General features: G+C 37.0%; 1 protein-coding gene across 1 annotated transcript; it reads left to right on the top strand.

Annotated features, from left to right (window-relative positions):
• Positions 1-239: 239 nt before the first annotated feature.
• Positions 240-19,142, top strand: terb1 (telomere repeat binding bouquet formation protein 1). The gene is made up of 21 exons (XM_065283599.2): positions 240-333; positions 424-482; positions 1,056-1,166; positions 1,282-1,410; positions 1,503-1,631; positions 1,827-1,887; positions 3,706-3,803; positions 4,584-4,712; positions 4,785-4,937; positions 5,020-5,151; positions 5,271-5,396; positions 8,213-8,325; positions 9,804-9,941; positions 10,631-10,947; positions 12,886-12,950; positions 13,077-13,172; positions 13,260-13,517; positions 14,930-14,971; positions 17,539-17,609; positions 17,820-17,990; positions 18,478-19,142. Exons 2-21 carry the CDS (start codon positions 476-478, stop codon positions 18,523-18,525), a joined length of 2,394 nt encoding a protein of 797 aa, XP_065139671.1. The 5' UTR covers positions 240-333; positions 424-475; the 3' UTR covers positions 18,526-19,142.
• The last annotated feature ends 1,165 nt before the right edge of the window (positions 19,143-20,307 follow it).

Below are 20,307 nucleotides of genomic sequence, written 5' to 3' on the forward strand. Positions count from 1 at the left end.
CTGTATTGTAAATGTTGTATTTGTATTGCATAAAATAATTACATTTAAAATATATACATATTAGCACAAATATGCAAAAATAAATTAGAAAATATAAGCTTTTTATTTTGTTTTATTATTATTTTTTATTAAAACAAAAGCGCAGAGACGTTGCCATAGCGTGTTACGTCATTGATTGCTTCATGTGATTGAAAAGAGCGGGAGTTTTAACTTTTTCGGTTTGGTTGAAATCAGTCGTTAAAGTTGCTGACTGAAGTCTAAACCCACAGCATCCTTAACTAAAACAGGTTTGGGTTGTGAAAATGATGTCTGAAAACTGTCACAGATTCACAGGTAAATAAATATTGTGGAGATTTGTACAGTGAAATGTTTACTCATAGTGAATTTACCATAATTTAATAGCGTTTTGTGATCTTGTTGTAGGGCACGGAGATATTGTGAGTCCAATATTGGAAAGCATGTTTTGAAAAACAAAATGGAAGGTCAACATCACATTATAAACACAAGAAATAGTTCAATATCTAGATGTTAACACTGTTATCTATTAAGAATAGTCATTACATAATATATAACATCATTCTGATGTAGTTTAATGTAATGAACTTTAATGATAAAAATGTGAGTGCTTTGGTTAAAGTATGCATACATAATTGTAAATGTGTATATATTGAAATATAAATGTATATTCATACGTTTAATGTACACAAATACTGCATTATGTAGTGTTTGTTGGAAGCTTTGATAGAAAGTTCAAAAAGCATTACTTTTTCCGGTGAAATGCTTTGCTCTTGTTTTCATTAACATGTACATATATGCATTTGGCAGATGCTTTAATGCAAAGCAACTTACAGTACATTACAACGTACACATTTTTATTAGTATGTGTATTGTCTGGGGTTGGAACCCATGACCTTTTTGTACCTCATTTTCTTCCAACTGAGCTACATAACATTTATATTTAGGCAGACATTTAAAACATTAACATGCAATTTCTTTACGATTGTAATATATATTTTTTTTAAGTGCATATTTTAATTTCTATGTTTACATTTCAGCTGTCAAGACAGATTTGCGTCTTTTACTGGAGTGTCTGAAATACCAGATGAAATGGCCGGACTCGCAGAAACAAGCTCTCCTCACCATCCTCTCTATTTGTCAACAAAACGGTCTGCATATAAACATACTCGCACACTCACTCATAATAGGTCTAATTTTAATGATGCTTTTCCATGCACACATTTAAAGCTTTAAAGTTTAGTTTTCCTTGTCTCTGTTTAGCAGGTCAATATGTGGAGTTCTTTAGAGAGATTGGAGGGATTTCATTCATCTATAATCTGTCAAAGTCTAGCTCATTCTCTGAAGTTAAACAGACGGCTCTCTTTACACTTGCATCCGTTGCCGAATCACATGGTGTGTGTGTTTTTATAGTTAGTTTTGATAAAATGATATCTACTTGCATATACTGTGTGATTTGATTATAAACACATTCTCTCTGTCTGCAGAAAGCTGTAAGCAGACTCTTTGCCGGGAAGAGACTTTTCGTGATTTGGCAAATCATTTGGAACAGGAAATACCTCTGACACACAAACGGGTTGCGGTGTACATGCTGGGTGTATTGGTTGCCAACAACAGTAAGCTTCATCATTAACCTTATGCGAGATCTCCAGTGAAATGTTGCTGTATTGGTTTTGTTGAATCCGGAGATCAAACATTTAGTCAAATCTTGTAACCAGCTGTTCACTGAAGTACCAAGCAGTGTGTAGACAAATAAAAAATATGTGTATGTCTACCCTATATTTAATATCTTTGTATGTTTTGTATTCCAGGATGTGGCCAGACTTTTGCTAAGACCTCGAGGTGTATTGAAGTTTTGCTCAGTTTGTTCAGGTACACACACATTTAAGTACAACGCATATGAATCACTAGCATGGGTTTTGGCACGTATGGTGCTGTAACACATTTACAGGTAACACCTGTAAGGAGGGAATGTCTAAAGATGTAACAGTATGTGAATAAAGAAAATGTGACCCTGTCTGTGAAATCCAGGCTAAAGTCTCATAATCAATGAGATTGGGAGCATCAAAGTTTGATTTTAAACATTGATTTCACTTTCTTATGTTATGTTTAATGTGGTATTACTAAATTAAAGATACCAAGGTTATAGTTTCACTGAATCTTCTTGACATTATATAGGATGCTATTATGTAGAAGACGGTCAATCACAATAGAAATGACTTTAGCTGGGTTTTCACAGATGAATGAGTCACAAATAATGATAATGGTACTCTTACCAGCAGCAGCAAAACAGCGGAAATTAAAGTCCAGTGGCTGTACATTCTCCAAGACTGTGCCCTGGATAAATGGAAACATTCACAAACAAACTATAATATGTTCCATGTTTGGAAAGGAGGGGAAAGATTTGAAACCCTTTGATGTTTATACATAAAAAATATGCAAGAAATATTGGGGTATAAAGTCCATAAATTGTTGCTCATTGGATGCTGGATTTTTTTAATTTAAACATCAAGGCATTTGAAATGATAATTTAGAAGATTAAAAGGCTTATTCTCACATGGCTTTACATAAAAAACAATTAACGGGTACATCACAAGTCTTTACCAGGGTGTCAGATTTCTTCCTGATGTTTAGTTTAAAAGGGTTATATTACACACTTTTTATTAAAGGGGACATATCATGAAAATAATTTTTCCATGTTTAAGTGCTATATTTGGGTCCCCTGCACTAGAGGTCTTCTCGGGTCCAAAGAAATGTACCCGACCCGAAATGACCCGAATTACTTTATACCCGAACCCGACATGCATACATAATAAAAAAAAAGAAAGACCCGACCCGAGAAAATTAGACCTGAGTCCGATCCGAACTAGTGGCAATAGTTTAACCCGAATGTAAATGGCACTGACGTGTGTGTGTTCTGTAGACTTACGCAGCAGTCAGACAGAAAGAAACTCTGGTGGCCTCGCAACCAATTTGGCGAGCTGCTCCATTTGTTTTACTTTGTTATCTGACGACGACACCTAGGTAACCTCTAAAATGTACATTTAAAATTGATGTCTGTCTCAATGAAAATTAACCTACTGCCAGTCACACAATGTCGCAAGCGCTCTTGGCAAACAGATGAGAGGTTTGAAAAGGACATTGATGCACACACGCGAGAGAGTTCGGGTCTTTTTAATTTTAAATTACCCGAGACCCAATGCCGCTATTCTTATTCCTGACCCGTGTCCGAGGCACACGTGAAACTTTTAGACCCGAACTCGATCGGGTCTCTGGTCGGACCTCTGGTTTTCGGATCTAAGTGGACCCGTGAAGACCTCTGCCCTGCACTTCTATCAACCTTGAAAATGTGATCAACCCAGTCACTTTGTTTTGGTAAACCTTTTTTTGCAAGCATGTGAAAAAATAGGTCATTGAAATTTAGCTCCCCTTGTGATGTCAGAAGGGGATCTTATTATAATAATACCACCTCTTTATCTGCACTATCCAACCAAAATAATTGGGACCCAAGGATAGCACTTAAACATGGAAAGTCAGATTTTTACGCTGTGACCCCTTTTAAGTAAATCAAAGAACTGAATATATCTCTGACTCATACAAAACATCTGTAAACTCGCTTGAATACTTCCCAGCTGCCCGACAGAATTAAATGTCTGTTTATTCTCTCTTTCTTTTTATGCCACTTTTCAGGCATAGTTTTCCAGAGCCCAATGACTCTTACGAGCAGCTGCAGTTTTGGGTTGCTGTGTCTAGTGCTCTCTGTAGCTCGGTTAACAACCCTCAGAATGGTAAGAAATACTAAGTGCTCTTTACAGTGGAGTGTCTCCATATAGACCAGGGGTGTCAAACTCAAGGCCCGCGGGCCAAATCCGGCCCGCCCCCTCATTTTATCTGGCCCGCAAGAGCTTACATATTATGTTAATTATGTGGCCCGCGAAAGCATAAAAATTATTTTATTGTTATTAAGTTTAATTTTTTTCAGGTTATTTCCTACATTGATTTTTTTGCAGCCACCAAAACAAATTTTTGTCCCGCCAAAGTCTTTTTGTAATGTAATTATAGTGGTAATCCGGAGGTCGCATTTCCAGGCTGCATACGTCATCAAGACTATCAGAATATTAACAATTATAAAGTTGAATATTATTCTTAGATTATAGTAAATAGTCATTCAAATACAACCGGCCCTTTAAGAGCAACCGTAATGCTGATGTGGCCCGGGAAGAAATTGAGTTTGACACCCCTGATATAGACAATCAGATATCTTGAACAGTTGTTTAGACAAACATTTATACTTGTGTTTTTACAATGGTTTTGAACATGACTCCTCAGATTTTTGAGCTTGTTTTTTATAACATTGGTATTCCTGTACGTTATTTGGTAGAGAATTGCATTGGCAAAAGTTGTGGGTTTGACTCCCAGGAAACATGCATACTGATAAAAAAAGTATTGCTCAAATGCTCTTACTTTAGATAAATATATTCACAGTCATGCTTATTTAAATTCTTGGCAGATGCATTTAAAAATATGCCTTTTCTACCACAATCCTCTATTGTATTTGTCTGTTTCAGAAGAGAACCAGAATGTCTGTTCGCGTGTCTTTCCTATGGTGATAACCTGGCTGCAGGAAGTGGAGTTGCCCCGAGCAGAACTGGCACAGCCTATATGCTCATTTATTGGCATGACGGTGGCAAACAACTGTATGCTGATGTGCTTTGTGCTCAAAATCACATACATAAAGGCACATCTTTTTTTAACTGTGTGTTTCTTAGCTTCTGCTCAGGAGTTTTTTGTGTCTGCGGGAGGCCTGGATTCACTCTCTAACACACTTAATAAAGTCTTACCTCAGTCGGCTCAAAGCATGGCTGCATGCAAGATGGCCACAGTGATTATTAAAACACTGTCTGCTTGCATCTCCAACAATGGTAAGATACACATTTACATACACGCACCCTGACGGGAATGCAATGGGTTGTTTCAGAGTCTCTATTTCTCTCTATCTCCCAGAGATGTTGGTTTCTTCTCTATCAAACTTGAGGGTTATTCCAGGGATGTTGTGTCTGTTGTCCAATCCAAACCTCGACCCTCAAGACCAGATTGCTGTGGTGGTGACGATTGGTCAGCTCACAGATGCTTGTGGTAAGTGCCTGTAACAGATTTAGGCGTACTGTCGTAACCTCCAATCATATGAAATTCAGTCGGTTTGACACAATTTTGTGCATGTAAACATATATTGACTGTCTAACCCTAACTTGCAGTGGAGCATCAGTTTCAGTTGTTGCTGGCTGGGGGTCTGGCTCTGATGATCTCTCTGCTCACTGAATCCCCTGATGAAGAGGTCAGGAGAGCAGCTATGTTTGTATTGCACACCTGCAAGAGAATTAGTAAGTTACACATCTAAATGTTTTCACGTGTACACACTGTACGGTAACAGTATGCTGTGGTATTTGGCCGCAATTATATATTGGTCATGATCTTTATATTAGAATTGACATTTACAGTTATTATGTGAATTTTTTTTTTTTTTTGTAAATTAAAGGCGGGGTGCGCGATCTCTCAAAGCCAATGTTGACTTTTGAAATCACCTAAACAAACACTCCCCACACATACACAACCCAGGCAACAATGTTTGTAGACATGCCCCTTACTGCTGACTCGCTACAAGTGTGTTTATGGTACTCTGCCGACTCCATTTTCCAAAGCGTTTCTCAAATATCATGCATGAAAACTTTAATGGTTTTCAACATAAATCATCCTAGATCATGTAAAGAACATTCTGTTGAAATAGGGCTGATTAAATAGTCATCTCATCGCGATTGTTTCAGATCACCGCAATGTTTGCATATCTCTTTAAAAAACACAAGGGGGAGCTGCAGTGCCTGTATAAACGAGAAAGTATCAGATGGCGCTCCTTAACAGACATGTGGTCCTGTACTAATATATCATAAGTAGGATTGGCTACTATTTAAGGCCTGTTCTGGTATAGTCAGTTTAGTTTTATTGCATTTTTATTTTTAGTTATTTTTCAGACACTTAGATATTGTGTTTATTTCTTATGAAGAGTTTTCAGGTTTTGAAAGAAATTTTCATTAAATAATTACTTTTAAATGTGTTGTGTATTCATATTTACTGCCAGGTAAACCTTGCAAAAGATTTAATTTAACAATTTAAAAAAACATTTAAAATATTTGAAAAAAAAAAATTCATAAACAAACAAAAAATGTATGAAAATTTAATGTAAAAGCAATAAAACAGACAATTAATCATAAAATTCATTAGGCAATTAACCACCAGCCAGATTTCATAATCGTGACAGCCCTATGGTGAAATATAACCTTGATATCTTTAATATTGACCGAGTAAGGTCATGTCAAAGATTGAAGTCAATGTGAAATCAAACCTTGATGCTCCTCTTCTCATTATGAGACTTGAGCTTGGATTTCACAAACAGGGTCACATACTGTAGATGCAAACCCCTCCAAGTCTGTCTGACATGTTTTCTTGTAAATGAGAATTTTATTTATGAGACTCTTAATGGATTCTGCCAACAAACTGCTGCTAATATGTACAAGTATAATATGTGCCAAGCATTTGGTAGATACCGGTATTCTCGTTTTTGGTGGAGGTGGTGTTTAGAGACTTTGCATCGGAGCTCCTCATGTCTCTTTTATGAGTTTGCAACCTTCACATGGCAGGGCTCGCAAAATTTTTAAATCCCTGGTAGCCCTTCGGGCAGGCACTCTTTCATTTTTGGTAGCCCGAAAAGAATACAAGTAGCCCGAATAAAAAATACACTGTTTAATGTAGAATATTGATAATTCCTGGATTTCCATGTAAGCCAACTATTTCTGCCCATCCCCAGCTAACAATTTGGTTCCCAAAACGTTCCCCTAACATTAGTTTTTGGTTTCTAGAATGTTATTTTCCAAGGTTTTTGTTTAATAGCAAGGAATGTTTTCTTAAAGAAAATTAATATTCCCTAATGTTATTTTTAGGTTATTTTAACGTTTCCCTAACGTTAGAATAATTGAATTGTTATATTACTGAAATATTATATGAATGTATTATAACACAGGTTATTTTTAATATAATTTAATATAATAAAATACCTCAACACATCACACACTGTATTTAGATAACATAGTATTTTATCAAACATATAAACAACCAGTGATTTTAACAATATAGAAGACTTAAAACAGATATTTATTAAAAAGGAATAAACATTTAATTCCCTTTAGGTTAACAGATCTTACAGTACCATAGCTGTTTATTTTCGCTAGAATAATGTTAGACTCTAAAAAACGAAATGACAAATAAACATTCTATTCGCTTTAGGTAAACGTAATATCTTACCACTGCTGTTTAGTCACCTATCAAAAGCTTCTAACTTCATATTCTCTTAATAGCGTAGACGTGTCAAATTGATCGGAAATCACTCAAACATATTTTCCTTCTCACATATTTAAGTTACTAACTGAAGAAAGAAAGAAAACAGTTTCACTTATAACGTGAGGATAATGACTGACAAGAGGACGTCGAAATACATACAATATAATTACCTAACTAAATCTGAGACAAAGCAAAAACATTAAAATATTATTTCCTCCCCAAGATAGCCCGACAGGAATTCACAATAGCCCCGGGACGTCGGGCTAGCGATTTTGCGAGCCCTGCATGGCATTTAAAACCTGGTGTAGGAAAGGCACATTTTTGTCTTTATTGCAGTGGTGATGAAGTGGGATTTTCTTCAGGTTTATATCATTCTCACACTGAGCTTCTGTTAACGAATCAAGTTATATACACAAGATGTAGAATAGGACATTCAAAAATGACACACCAATTTTTACTCTCAGGAGAAAACCATCCAAAATGTCCATCTTGTCAGAATCCATTGTCCATTAAACACATCCTTTTAGACTGTATTACATTTACCCCTGTGAGAAACCGTTTTTAATCAGGTGAGCCCAAGCATGGTTTTAAGATTTCTAGAGGAAATACATTTTAAACATCTTTTTTAATCTTCCTTTGATTTAATTATACTTTATTCTCGCCATGAATATAGCCTTTGAAGCTGGTATGGCGTTAAAAAGGAAAGCAAGAAAGAAAGCTTCTGTTAACACGCTGTTGTGTTGAGTCTAAGTCTGAATCTGACAGAGGAGGTGGTAGGGCAGGCTGACCTGTATTTTTTCTCTCACAGCTGAATCAATGTGTGGAGACATGTCTTCAAAGGTTGAAGAGGAGTGTGATATGGAGAAACACAGGCAGTCAGCTGCTGAAATCCTTCAGAGAATACAGCAGCTAGAGGAAAAGGTGGAAATGTGTGCTGTGTTGTGTTGCAATTCATTTCATATTAAAATGTGTGTGAGCCAAAAGATTTACGCCATTTAGTTTTTTTGGCATCGGAGGATTTCAGCCTTTTTTACATTTACAAAATTTCTTAAAGGGATAGTTCACCGAACAATAGAAATTCTGTCATTTACTCATCCTCAACTTGTTCATATAAATAAATAAATAAATAAATAAATAAATAAATGTGATATATAAATAAATAAATAAATGTGATATATAAAATACACACACTCACCTAAAGGATTATTAGGAACACTTGTTTAATTTCTCAATGCAATTATCTAATTAACCAATCACATGGCAGTTGTTTCAATGCATTTAGGGGTGTGGTCCTGGTCAACACAATCTCCTGAACTCCAAACTGAATGTCAGAATAGAAACGAAAGGTGATTTTAGCAATTTTAAGTGTGGCATGGTTGTTGGTGCCAGACGGGCCGGTCTGAGTATTTCACAATCTGCTCAGTTACTGGGATTTTCATGCACAACCATTTCTAAGGTTTACAACGAATGGTGTGATAAGGAAAAAACATCCAGTATGCGGCAGTCCTGTGGGCGAAAATGCCTTGTTGATGCTAGAGGTCAGAGGAGAATAGGCCGACCGATTCAAGCTAATAAAAGCGCAACTTTGACTGAAATAACCACTTGTTACAACTGAGGTACGCAGCAAAGCATTTGTGAAGCCACAACACACACAACCTTGAGGCGGATGGGCTACAACAGCAGAAGACCCAAGGGGGTACCAATCATCTCCACTACAAATAGGAAAAAGAGGCTACAATTTGCACAAGCTCACCAAAATTGGACATTTGAAGACTGGAAAAATGTTGCCTAGTCTGATGTGTCTCGATTTCTGTTGAGACATTCAGATGGTAGAGTCAGAATTTGGTGTAAACCGAATGAAAACATGGATCCATCATGCCTTGTTACCACTGTGCGGGCTGGTGGTGTATTGGTGTGGGGGATGATTTCTTGGCACACTAAAGGGGCCTTAGTGCCAATTGGGCATCATTTAAATGCCACGGCCTACCTTAGCATTGTTTCTACTTCCAGCAGAATATTGCACCATGTCACAAAGCTCAGATCATTTCGAATTGGTTTCTTGAACATGACAATGAGTTCACTGTACTAAAAAGGCCCCCACAGTCACCAATAGAGCATCTTTGGGATGTGGTGGAATGAGAGCTTCGTGCCCTGGATGTGCATCCCACAAATTTCCATCAACCGCAAGAAGCTATCCTACCAATATGGGCCAACATTTCTAAAGAATGCTTTCAGCACCTTGATTTTCAGCACCTGATTGTGCTTGGTTACAAACATTCTTTAAAATTTGTCTTCAGCAGAACCAAAAAATGTATACTTGAACAAATGTGCTGAAGGCTTGAATACATTTCCTCTGTTTATTTTTAAACTTGATCGCTTTTATTGTTTTTTACAATAAGATTGGTGTGAAACAGCTGGAGAGGGACGGTGAAAGCCAGCGGAGTGAACCGAAGTCGACTTCATCCGTGGAATTTAATGAGGAATGGTGGTGCGGCTCTGTGAAGCGGAAGGTCAAAGGTTATCATCAAGCATGTCAGGTCAGGTGCACACGCAACCCCTGCAAGAAATCTGGACCAACCAATCACAAATCAAAGACCATGGGTGCTTTTCAAATGCAAGGTTGCGTCCTATTAGCCCAGTCCTTCTGAGGCTTTGAGTTTAGAGTCCTCCTCTCAGTAAACGAATGAGGCTGTCTTTTAAGTGTCCATTGGAACGTCATACCGGTTCCTGCCCCCATGGACATGGCATGATAACTTTAAAAAGAGAAGTTAAAAATAATGCAATGTATCACAACAAAAAATATTACAACTTTCCCTTAATGCAGTACAGTGAATGGGAATCATGTATCAACAGTTTGTGGTCTCCCAGTTCTTTACAACTTGGGCAATTTAAAGTAATGTGATTTTAATTACGACAATAATATGTTTTTGTCTTATACTTCATACTGAAATTGGGTGAACATCCTTCAGATTCAGATGTCCTGTGATGATGCTTAATGACTTGGCAGCCATCATGGGACGCAGCCTTTGGTTTGAGAAGCACCTAAGAGAGCTTGGTGATGATCATGTGTCAGGCCAAATTAACAAAGTACAAACATGTAAACATTGAGCATTCCACGTTACTTTAGAACTGATAAGTATTAGCTAGTTAGTTTTGATACATCTACCTAATCAGAAATATTACTGGACTACATAAACTGTGTATGTGTTTGTGTTTCCGTGAGTAGCAGGGTGTGCGAAAAGCTTTATTTAAGACATCTGAGCCGTGTTTGAGTCCAATCCAAGTCCCTGTCTTCCAAGGCACTTGCTGGGAAAAGGGCAAAGAGAGGGAACAGATGACCGAGACTGAGAGCTCATCCCAAATGAGCAATGACTGGAAGATAAGGAGACAGAAGGATGTGGAGCAAAGGAAATTAAAATCTGAAAGAGTAGTGAAGAAATTGAAGATGAGCACAGCCTTCCCAAATCCACACTCGGAAGATAATTGTGATGAACCTCTTAAAAGCTGCAGTGTGCCAACAGGGGGCGGCAGAGATACAGAAGGGTAAACGACCATTACTTTGCTATCACTTTATGTTTGTACTGTAATTTCTTTAAAAATATTCCACTTTCATAAAAAAAATCTTCACCCAAGATTGTTGTCTTTCTTTATTCAGTCGAGAAGAAATTAAGTTTTATGAAGAAAACATTCCAGGATTATTCCCATATAGTTGACTTAAGTGGACCTCAATTTAGCCGTGTGACACATCAGCGTGGCACTACGTATTGTGCAATCATGATGTAAGGTCACGTATGACATATGCAAAACTACCGCTCCAGTGTTTACAAGTGTGGAAAAAGATGACCGTTCCGATGATGTTATACGTGGAATGATACTAATTAATGTCTTTGTGTCAGTTTATTGTCTAAAATGGTCTGCAATTGTGCGTTTTACACATGTAACGCATGACCCTTCGATGGATTACGTCATACGATTGCACTAGCATGTTACATGGCTAGTGCAAGACGAGAAGTTGTGGTTTAAAAGTACTTTTTGGCAAAAATCGTTTCGCTAGTTAAGACTATTATGGCTCAATTGGGATTGTTTAGAGCTCTTTGAAACTGCAATTTCAAAACTATATGGAGAAAAATCCTGTAATGTTTCCTCAAAAAACTTCATTTCTTCTTGATGTATAAACATTTTTTGAAAGTGGAATATTCCTTTAAGTTACACTTGTGTTACTGTGGGTTCACACCAGACGCGTTTGAGGAGGCAAATTTGTGTCTACCGTGCGTAGTTGGACGCTCGAACATTTAAACTGTGGGTTCACACCAGACGCGAGTTAAACAATTTGCGGGAGTATATTACATACAAAGTCAATGCAAAGACGCGATCAGAGGCATGGTGCGATGCAAATAACTCGCATATATTGGTAGCGCATTTGCCACGAAAACACGCGCTATTCGCCTCAAACGCGTCTTCGCAAAAGTTGAAAATATTCAACCTGGGGCGACAAATTTGCATGACATGAAATTAAATTCCCTGAGTAATCTAGAGCGAGTAACGCGATGCCCCGCGTTTTGTGTGTACGTCTCATAAGTGTACTTGCGTCATTCGCGTGTGAAATTCCAGTCATCAAGACATTCACGTGGAAATTCGCATCACGGGAGGAGCTTCTATGACTCCGCTCACTTCCTGTAATCACGTCACTACTAGAGCAAGCTCCTGATTGGTTAATGCGGCACGTTTTTCCACCAAAGTTCATTTTTCAACTTGTGCGTTTTTTGTGGCAATGCTCAATTTGCGTCATTCACGTGAACTAGATGCGCGAATGAGGCGGAATCGCATCTGCCGTGCTAAACGCCTCATTCGCGTCGCAAGACCTCCAGACGTGCTTCAACGCGTCTTCACATTGACTTAACATTGAAATCACTCGCGCTTGATGCCTCTACGGCGGCTAGTGTGAACACAGCATAACACTGTAAAAATTACATGGTATACTTAATAAACTTGAAATTACAATTAATTTAAACTTTCTTTCTTTACTAGTAATGAGTTACTATAAATTATAAAAATAAAGTTGAATAACTTGAGCTAATTTAAGTGCAAAAATTATTTTTTTTGCACAGGTTTACATAAGAACATTTAAATAAAGCAAACTGGTGTTGCCCACATCAAAGCCGATACCATATTGCTGGGAAGTTTGCTGGAGCACTGCTATGTGGTTGCTAAGATGATGTTATGATTTGTTAATAAACATTCAGATTGATACCTTCCGAAGTCTGACTGCATAAGAAAAGCTATCTCTTCAGTATGCATTACGGTCTGAGCCGTTGTTCATTAAAATCCCTAACCCTACATGTATAATTAAACTAACAACTAGTGATTTCTGCTTTAGCAAGCACTAGTTGTTCAGATTTGATGTCAATGGCTTTTCAAGACCAAATTTTTTTCCCTCTCTGGGAGTGACATTTTTTCCTTTTATTTTTTCTTGGTTTTCAGCCCAGATATTTTCAGACAGCCTCATCCCAGAAAGAGAAACCAGTTCAGACAGACTCTCTCAGATGGTAAAAAATGCTCTTAAAGTGCTAAGTCACAAAAAATCTTTTCTTTCTCAGGGCTTTAACACCCAGTCATCTGATGATAAAAGTGTATAAAGGCTCAGACTGTGGATTTCTGTATTTTTTTATCAGATGAGATCTCTCTGTGCTCCGAGCTATTGGACAAAGAAATTAAGAGGTTTCTGAAGCCACCACCTGCCTCTGTATCCAGCAGCTTACGCTGTGCAGGTGTGTGCCTATAAACACACACATTCATTACTGTTTACTTTATTGGTCTCATACACACAACTCATTTCCTTTCCCTACGTTTTTTAGGTTGTGTAAAACTAATGCACGAGGTGGACAGTCGTACATTTGGTGCCATAATGCGTAGCTGCAGACATCAGTGTGATTTTCACCTGGTCCTTCAGGAGGCTGAAGATCGATACAGGAGAAGCCAGCAGTTAAAGAGACCTAGTCACACCCAAACATGTGCTTACATCAGTACACCGAGAGAGAAGACTGAGAGCAGCGCTAGGGGCAGAAGCAAGCTGAGTCACAGAGACACTCCACAGAGTCTTTGGAAAAGAAACGGTTTGTCCCACCTTAGTTATTTGTCATGTAAACTTTTAGGAAGTAACCGTGATAGAGAGAGGCTTGGAGAACTAAACACACCCTCATCACAGTGCTTGGAAATTACAAAGAATAATGGCAAAGTTTTATATGTTATATAGACCGTTTCAGCAGTAACAACATAAACAAGCCGCTGTCGCGGTCCGCACCTAACTTCCGGTAAACTCCGCTAATAATAAATAACAACAAATTCTTTAAACATAGTTTATTTATATAACAAGCAAACAAAACAACACATAGATTACATAGGAAACCAAAAAATTTGTTATTTTCGACGAGGCATTTGTTCAAGAGATCAGTTTAGCAACTTGTCAGACCATTAAAAAACGAAACCGGAAGTAAGGTTCGGATCCAGACGTGTATCGCGTGCGTCCGATGAAACCATCTATAAGCATCTTCTGTTGAGAAATTTGTTAGTTCTTTCTATTTCTTATAAATGTGTCCTAGTTGCATACTATATTTATTATATAATATTCAGGATTATAAATGTGACCCTGGACCACAAAACCATAAGTAGCACAGGTATATTTGTAGCAATAGTCAACAAAACACTTTTTGGGTCAAAAGATAAAAATATTTAATAAAAAAAATTGAGAAAATTGCATTTAAAGTTGTCCAAAAAGAAGTCCTTACTGTGCGTTCACACCAGATGCGGTAGAGGCGGCGAAAACATGCTATTCACACGTAGTTTGACGCTTGAACACTTTGAGTTTGCTCGCTTCATTCACGTGTGAAATTCTAGTCATTCGAGACGTTCACACGGAAATTTGTGCCATGGGGGGGCTTCTGCGTTTCCCTTTGCTTCCTGTAATCACGTCACAACTAGTGCAAGCTTCTGATTGGTTAATTTGGCGCGAATATCTGCCAAAGTTCAGATTTTTCAACTCGCGCTGCGTTTTCGCGTCAACACTGTATTCGCGCTGAACGCACCATCTGCGCTCCACGTTCTGCGCCATTTGTGCCATGCCGCAGGATGCCTATTGGTGTCTTTGCATTGACTTTACATGTAAATCACTTGTGCTTGCCGCCTCTTACGCGTGTGGTGTGAACGAACGGTTAACAACAAATTACTAACGATAAATACATTTTTGAATACATTTATGGTAGGAAATTACAATATATTTTCATCAAACATGACCTTTACTTAATATCCTAATGATTTTTTGCATAAAAAGACTAATTTTGGCCCATACAATGTATTGTTGGCTATATCTACAAATATAACCATGTGACTTATGAGTTCTTTTGTGGTCCAAGGTCACATTCTTTGATTGCACACTTTTTAACCTGATACCGTATGTCTTCACATGCCATTTTATTATTCTTTAATATTATGTCCTTTTTTGCCGTTTAATTAAAGTTTTTCTTTCCAGTTTTCAGTCTAACACCCCTGAAAAGGCCATGTGAAACCGATGGTAAGAGAAGTTTTATTTTCCTACTTGCAAAATCTTTCTTAAAGTGATGGAGGTGACAGTGGGTTTTCGAGGAAAGGGTGCAAACATTCATAACATCTTTGCCACTATAAACATCAGCAAACCACCCCATAAGCTTGACAAATGTTGCGTGTGCATGCAAGAAGTCGGGTTATAATAATGAATAAGTTTCTGCTGTTTCGTAACATAAGACCTCTTAATTCTTTCCACTTTGGTTAGTGCTGTTTAGATGTCTTTCCATCTCCGCGTTTACTTTTTCCCCTGTGTGCTGTATTTTTTTTGTCTCTGTCTCGTTCTGTTCCATCCATTGGCGAGTCGTGATGTCTGACTGCTGTTCGGTTGTTTCTCCATCCAAAAACCTCAAGACCTACTTGCAAAACTTTTACCGTCACTGTACATTTATTATTTAACCAGTGACCTTTTAGGGTAGTAATATAAACCAATAACACCATACTGTAGCTGTACTTGATGTTCTTTTAACTTTTAAACTGTATGTATAGCTGTTCATTTGGGCGCATAAGGTACATTTTGCTAGTGGGTGTTAACATCTCCAAGGATAAAAATGCTGAGTAGAACATGCAAGTGATTAGAGGACACAGACAGAAAGGATTTAGGACAAATGAGTGTGTATGTGAGAGAGAAATCTGGAACATTGAATGTATGTGCAGGGAAGATGGGAACTGGTTTATGGATCTCTGTAAGTTCAGACATCCTCTGGTCATTAAACCGTTACTATTGAGACCTAGTCTGATGTATATCCCAGAACATGAACAGGACACGATCAGTGTGTTCCTTTGGAATCAAACCAAGAAATGTTGAGCTGCTAGCATAAGGCTCTGCCAACTTAGAAACAATTAATTTAACATTCATGATTGTGACTGTGCTCACAGACACCAACAAAGCGTTTAGTTCCTTTATTAGATTTTTTGAAAGGCTATTTAGATGAAATATTAGTTAAAGGTGCCTTGTGTAACTTTTATATTGCATTTCTGTCAAAAAACTTATACATAACTCTATTATCAGTGGCGTATAAAGACCTTACAAAATGAACCTTATTTTTTATTATCTTAAAATGGCATGTTTTTATCTACATACACTGCAGGTCCCCATTTTGTGCAGCCATGTTTCTACTGTAGCCCTGAATGGACAAACTGCTCTTCGTGTGATTTGGCATGAAGTTGTCTTAGACCATAGATGTATACACTAGATGTTGCCTTGGGGTTCTAAGCATGTGTCAAAATCACCGCCATCTTGGAACAGGGGTCTTGTCATAGGAAGTAGCTAGGCAATGCTACTATCTCCGCCTGTACTTCGAATTCATGGACGATGACGGACTTTTGTGCTGCGTACGGATGTTAGGCCTACTAGCAGCACTGTGCATTACATTTAGAAAAAGTAGATTTTCTTAATATCAAAACTTTACATTTTCTCTGGACTCCATGCTTAATACATGTCTGGCCATTGGAATGAACAAAAAACTAGAAAATCGCATTCATGACCTTTTCCTACAATGATGCTGATGCAGGGCTCCCCTGTTTCAAGATGGCGGCTCCATTTGACGCATTTGTTCCAATGAACTGCCATGGCCAAGGCAACATCTAGTGTACATATCTATGGTCTTAAACAATGACATGATTGTCCTGTGGCAGCTTACCATAGCTTCGCTATGCGTTTTGAAAGGGAGGGGTGAGGTGTGGATTGCAGTTCACAATCTCGCCACTAGATGCCGCTAAAAAGCTCAAAGTGTAAATCATTATTATAAGTAGGGATGCGCCGATACCGATATTCAATTACTTGGAATGTCATCTATCAATACTGATAGTTTTGTTTAACTCCTTGTTTCAAATTATTGTGTCATGAAATTCACAATAGTAGTGCAGATCGTACAAACTGCAACTCTGTTGTCATTGTTGCCCAATTAAAAATAATAAAGCATTCTGATGTGTTTTTCACCTTTTTTGATAAAAGTCATCATGAAATTAAATAGTTTTTTAGGAATTTTGTGTTTTTTTATAAATTACTTGTCTGTGAGCTTTATTGTTGTTGTTATTTTTTTATTAATGTACCCTCATTATCTTTAATCAAAAACACTTTCCTCTAAACAACCTCTCTTTACTTCCTGTCACAAATAATGGTTTATGGAAAAGATTGCACCAATTAGCAACATGACCCAACTTAGAACCATCCAATCAGTTCTCGTTGGACTAAATCAAGTCCCCCCTACCTTTTTCTCATAAGCCTTTCACTTGGATATACGCCATGACAGTTAAAATACAAGACAATCCCTACTTCCGTTTCATGACAACTTTAAACAATCGCCAGGTGTCCTAAAGTGGGACAAATTGCTTTTATCCGCCGATGCAGATTATAGGCCGATTGGTACATCCCTAATCGTACCATGCACCATTCTGAATTGTTATATTTAAGGAGACAGTTTTAGTCTTAGTTTTAATTGATTTTTGTTTTTAACTAAATTACAGATTGCAGCTTTAAATGCATTCAGTTTAATGTGCTTTTTTCTTTTTACATTCTTTTTATTTTTTTCACAGGCTCAAACACCAAAGAGAGATTAGTTCGCAGAAATCTTGAGAAATCATTTGATAAATGTCTACCCAAAAATGTACGGTATTATTTGTATTGGTAGTAAAAACAAGAATGCATTTTACCATGTCACACTTGAACATTAGATGCGACAGTCATGATGACTGGATTTTTTTTGTTACAATATTATGTTTTATGAAAAGCAGACAGTTCATACTCACTTTGTGTGCTTATACACATAATGCCTTTTGTGTTTGCGTATGAATTTGTAAACATTTTTTTTTGTTAGTCCTTCTCAGGTAGGCAGAGGGACCGGAAGAATTGGTCTGCCGATGAACTGCTCTACCTCAATGAGGGTGTAAAGAGGTTTGGTCACTCCTGGAACTCCATCCTGTGGGCATATCCATTCCTGCCCGGACGCACCAATGTAGACCTGGCCCAGAAATACCAACGCATGCAGGTATGACATGCCAAAAAAACAGTGGAATAGTCAAAGTGATAAATATGAATCATTCATAAATTTAGATCATATATCTGAAAGCTGCAGAGAATGTGCATACTGTATATATTGCATTACTATACCCCAACAATCTGCATTGTCGTAAAATGATAATGGTTTCAGATGTGATTGTTACCATTACTATAATAATGTAATGAGGTCTTAGAGGGAAAATGTAATGGTCATGTTAATATACTCAAATATGACTGAGATGTTTAAAGGGACACTCCACTTTTATTCTGTGGGTGTTTCTTCAGGATTCAGACTAAATGTCAAGCCTGACATTGCTCATTGAAGAAGGGATCCTCACTTAACCAATGTATAGAGGATAAATATAATTGCAGTGTCCCCGGGTCTATGTTAGATCTGGCCTCTATCACAGATTGTATTCTTGTTTACGGTTTCATTTTCCCAACAAAATCCTAATTCTGTTTTCTTTCACTGACAGAAAGCTAAAGCTCAAGGTTTGGATCGATCGGATGCAGGAAACCTTTAACTTCAAAAATATCATTTTTTTTTGGCAAGATTTCAGATTTTTGGCATCAAACCTGTATGCATTTATCATTTTTTCATTCTATTTAATATTTATTTGAGGAGTGATAAAAAATTTAATATATACAGTATATTAATATTTATGTTTTTGCATTGTGTAGTTTTGCCATAAAAACAAAATGATGTGTTAGAATATACTAATTTCTTGCACTATAGAAAAAAGACTGTTATATTTTCCTTATAATTTTCCAAATATATGCATGAGACCAAAAATTGATTGTGTGTGTGTGTGTGTGTGTGTGTGTGTGTGTATATAAACATCTTATAAAAAAGAAATGCCCAAGTACCCATTTCATCTCAAATCATTACATGGAAAACAAGCAATGGCATTTCCTTGAGATTCCAGTAAGAGAAACGACTTAATATTTCATCATAAACTTCACTATATTTACATGCGGTTCAAAATAGTCAATGGTCAGATGTTTATGTAAAGTTGAAGTTTCCTAGGATAGGAGCCAAAAAGCTGACCTCAAAAAAGATCTAAGTGTCCCACGAGACCTCTTCTCTGTGGAAAGAATGCTGTCCTTCCCCCAGGAGTTGGTCTGAGAAAACTTTGACATGCGTGTGTGTGTGAGAAAGAGATTGTGTAGGATAGCATGCACCACAAAACAAGAAACTGGAAATTCTTGTCGAAGTATTTGAACTTCCCTCATCCTTTGTCAGAATGTGTGTGTGAGGATAGTTTACACACATTAGCCCACGTGTTGCATTTTGGCTCTGCTTTAAAATATTTCCAACAACAGTGGCAATGTAGTAACGACTACAGTGATTGCCGATGGCACTCTTTGATCTTTTTAAAGAAAAACCTTTGAAGAGATAGAAATACAAATAACAGTCATGCTTTTGTTAGTTTTTGTGTTTTAAAATGTTTTCTTTAAAGGTGCATTGTGTAACTTTTAGAAGGATCTCTTGACAAAAATGCAATATAATAAGGGTGATTCTCACAAAATCCAGACTTGGGTGTCCAGAATCAGATTTTTTTTTAAAGCCTTTAAAGCCATTTTATTTTTGCACATATAAGGTTAAGGTCTGAACTTACTATAACCATTATTTTTAGGGATTTAATAAATATTTCCTATAGATTATTTAAATTTTTTAGATTATCATGTCAAAAATTATAATTACCGCAACATATTACGTTAAATATATGCATTTACAAACATCATGTTTCGGTAATGAGAACTAAAAAAGTGTGGGTACTATGACAAACAAAATTTTAACTTTTATCTGGAGAGAAAAAATAAGATCTGCTTACCTGGTAGCCATCTTGAGTGTCACGGTCAGTTATGTCCCTTACAACATTTTTTTTGTTGAAAATGTTAGTTCCTTGAGGGTTTAAACAATGATTGAAAATTGTTGCGGAGGATGAGGAAATTGGTCTTGGACACATTTATATTCATTATTATTGTCTCTACATTTATTAATGATCACCAAATACCACATGTTTCTTTAATGTAAATGTTTATAGTATAACATGCACTGATGCTTTATTTTTTAATTATAAATATTTCCATGTCAAAGAACCCAAATCCAGTCATGGACACGTTGCGGTAATGAACATTTTCCTTTTAAATGTGGAAAAAACAACAAAATTGGTTTGTATGATGTCATTTAAAATCCATGTGCAAAATAGTATAGGAAGAGATGCTTGTAACTGGATGCTTCTTATTTTGATACTCTGCATGTACTTTTTTTCATCAAAATGTTTCATGACATATAACTACAT

This window comes from Paramisgurnus dabryanus, chromosome 9, assembly GCF_030506205.2.
Source record: "Paramisgurnus dabryanus chromosome 9, PD_genome_1.1, whole genome shotgun sequence".
In the NCBI taxonomy this organism is placed as follows: Eukaryota; Metazoa; Chordata; class Actinopteri; order Cypriniformes; family Cobitidae; genus Paramisgurnus; species Paramisgurnus dabryanus.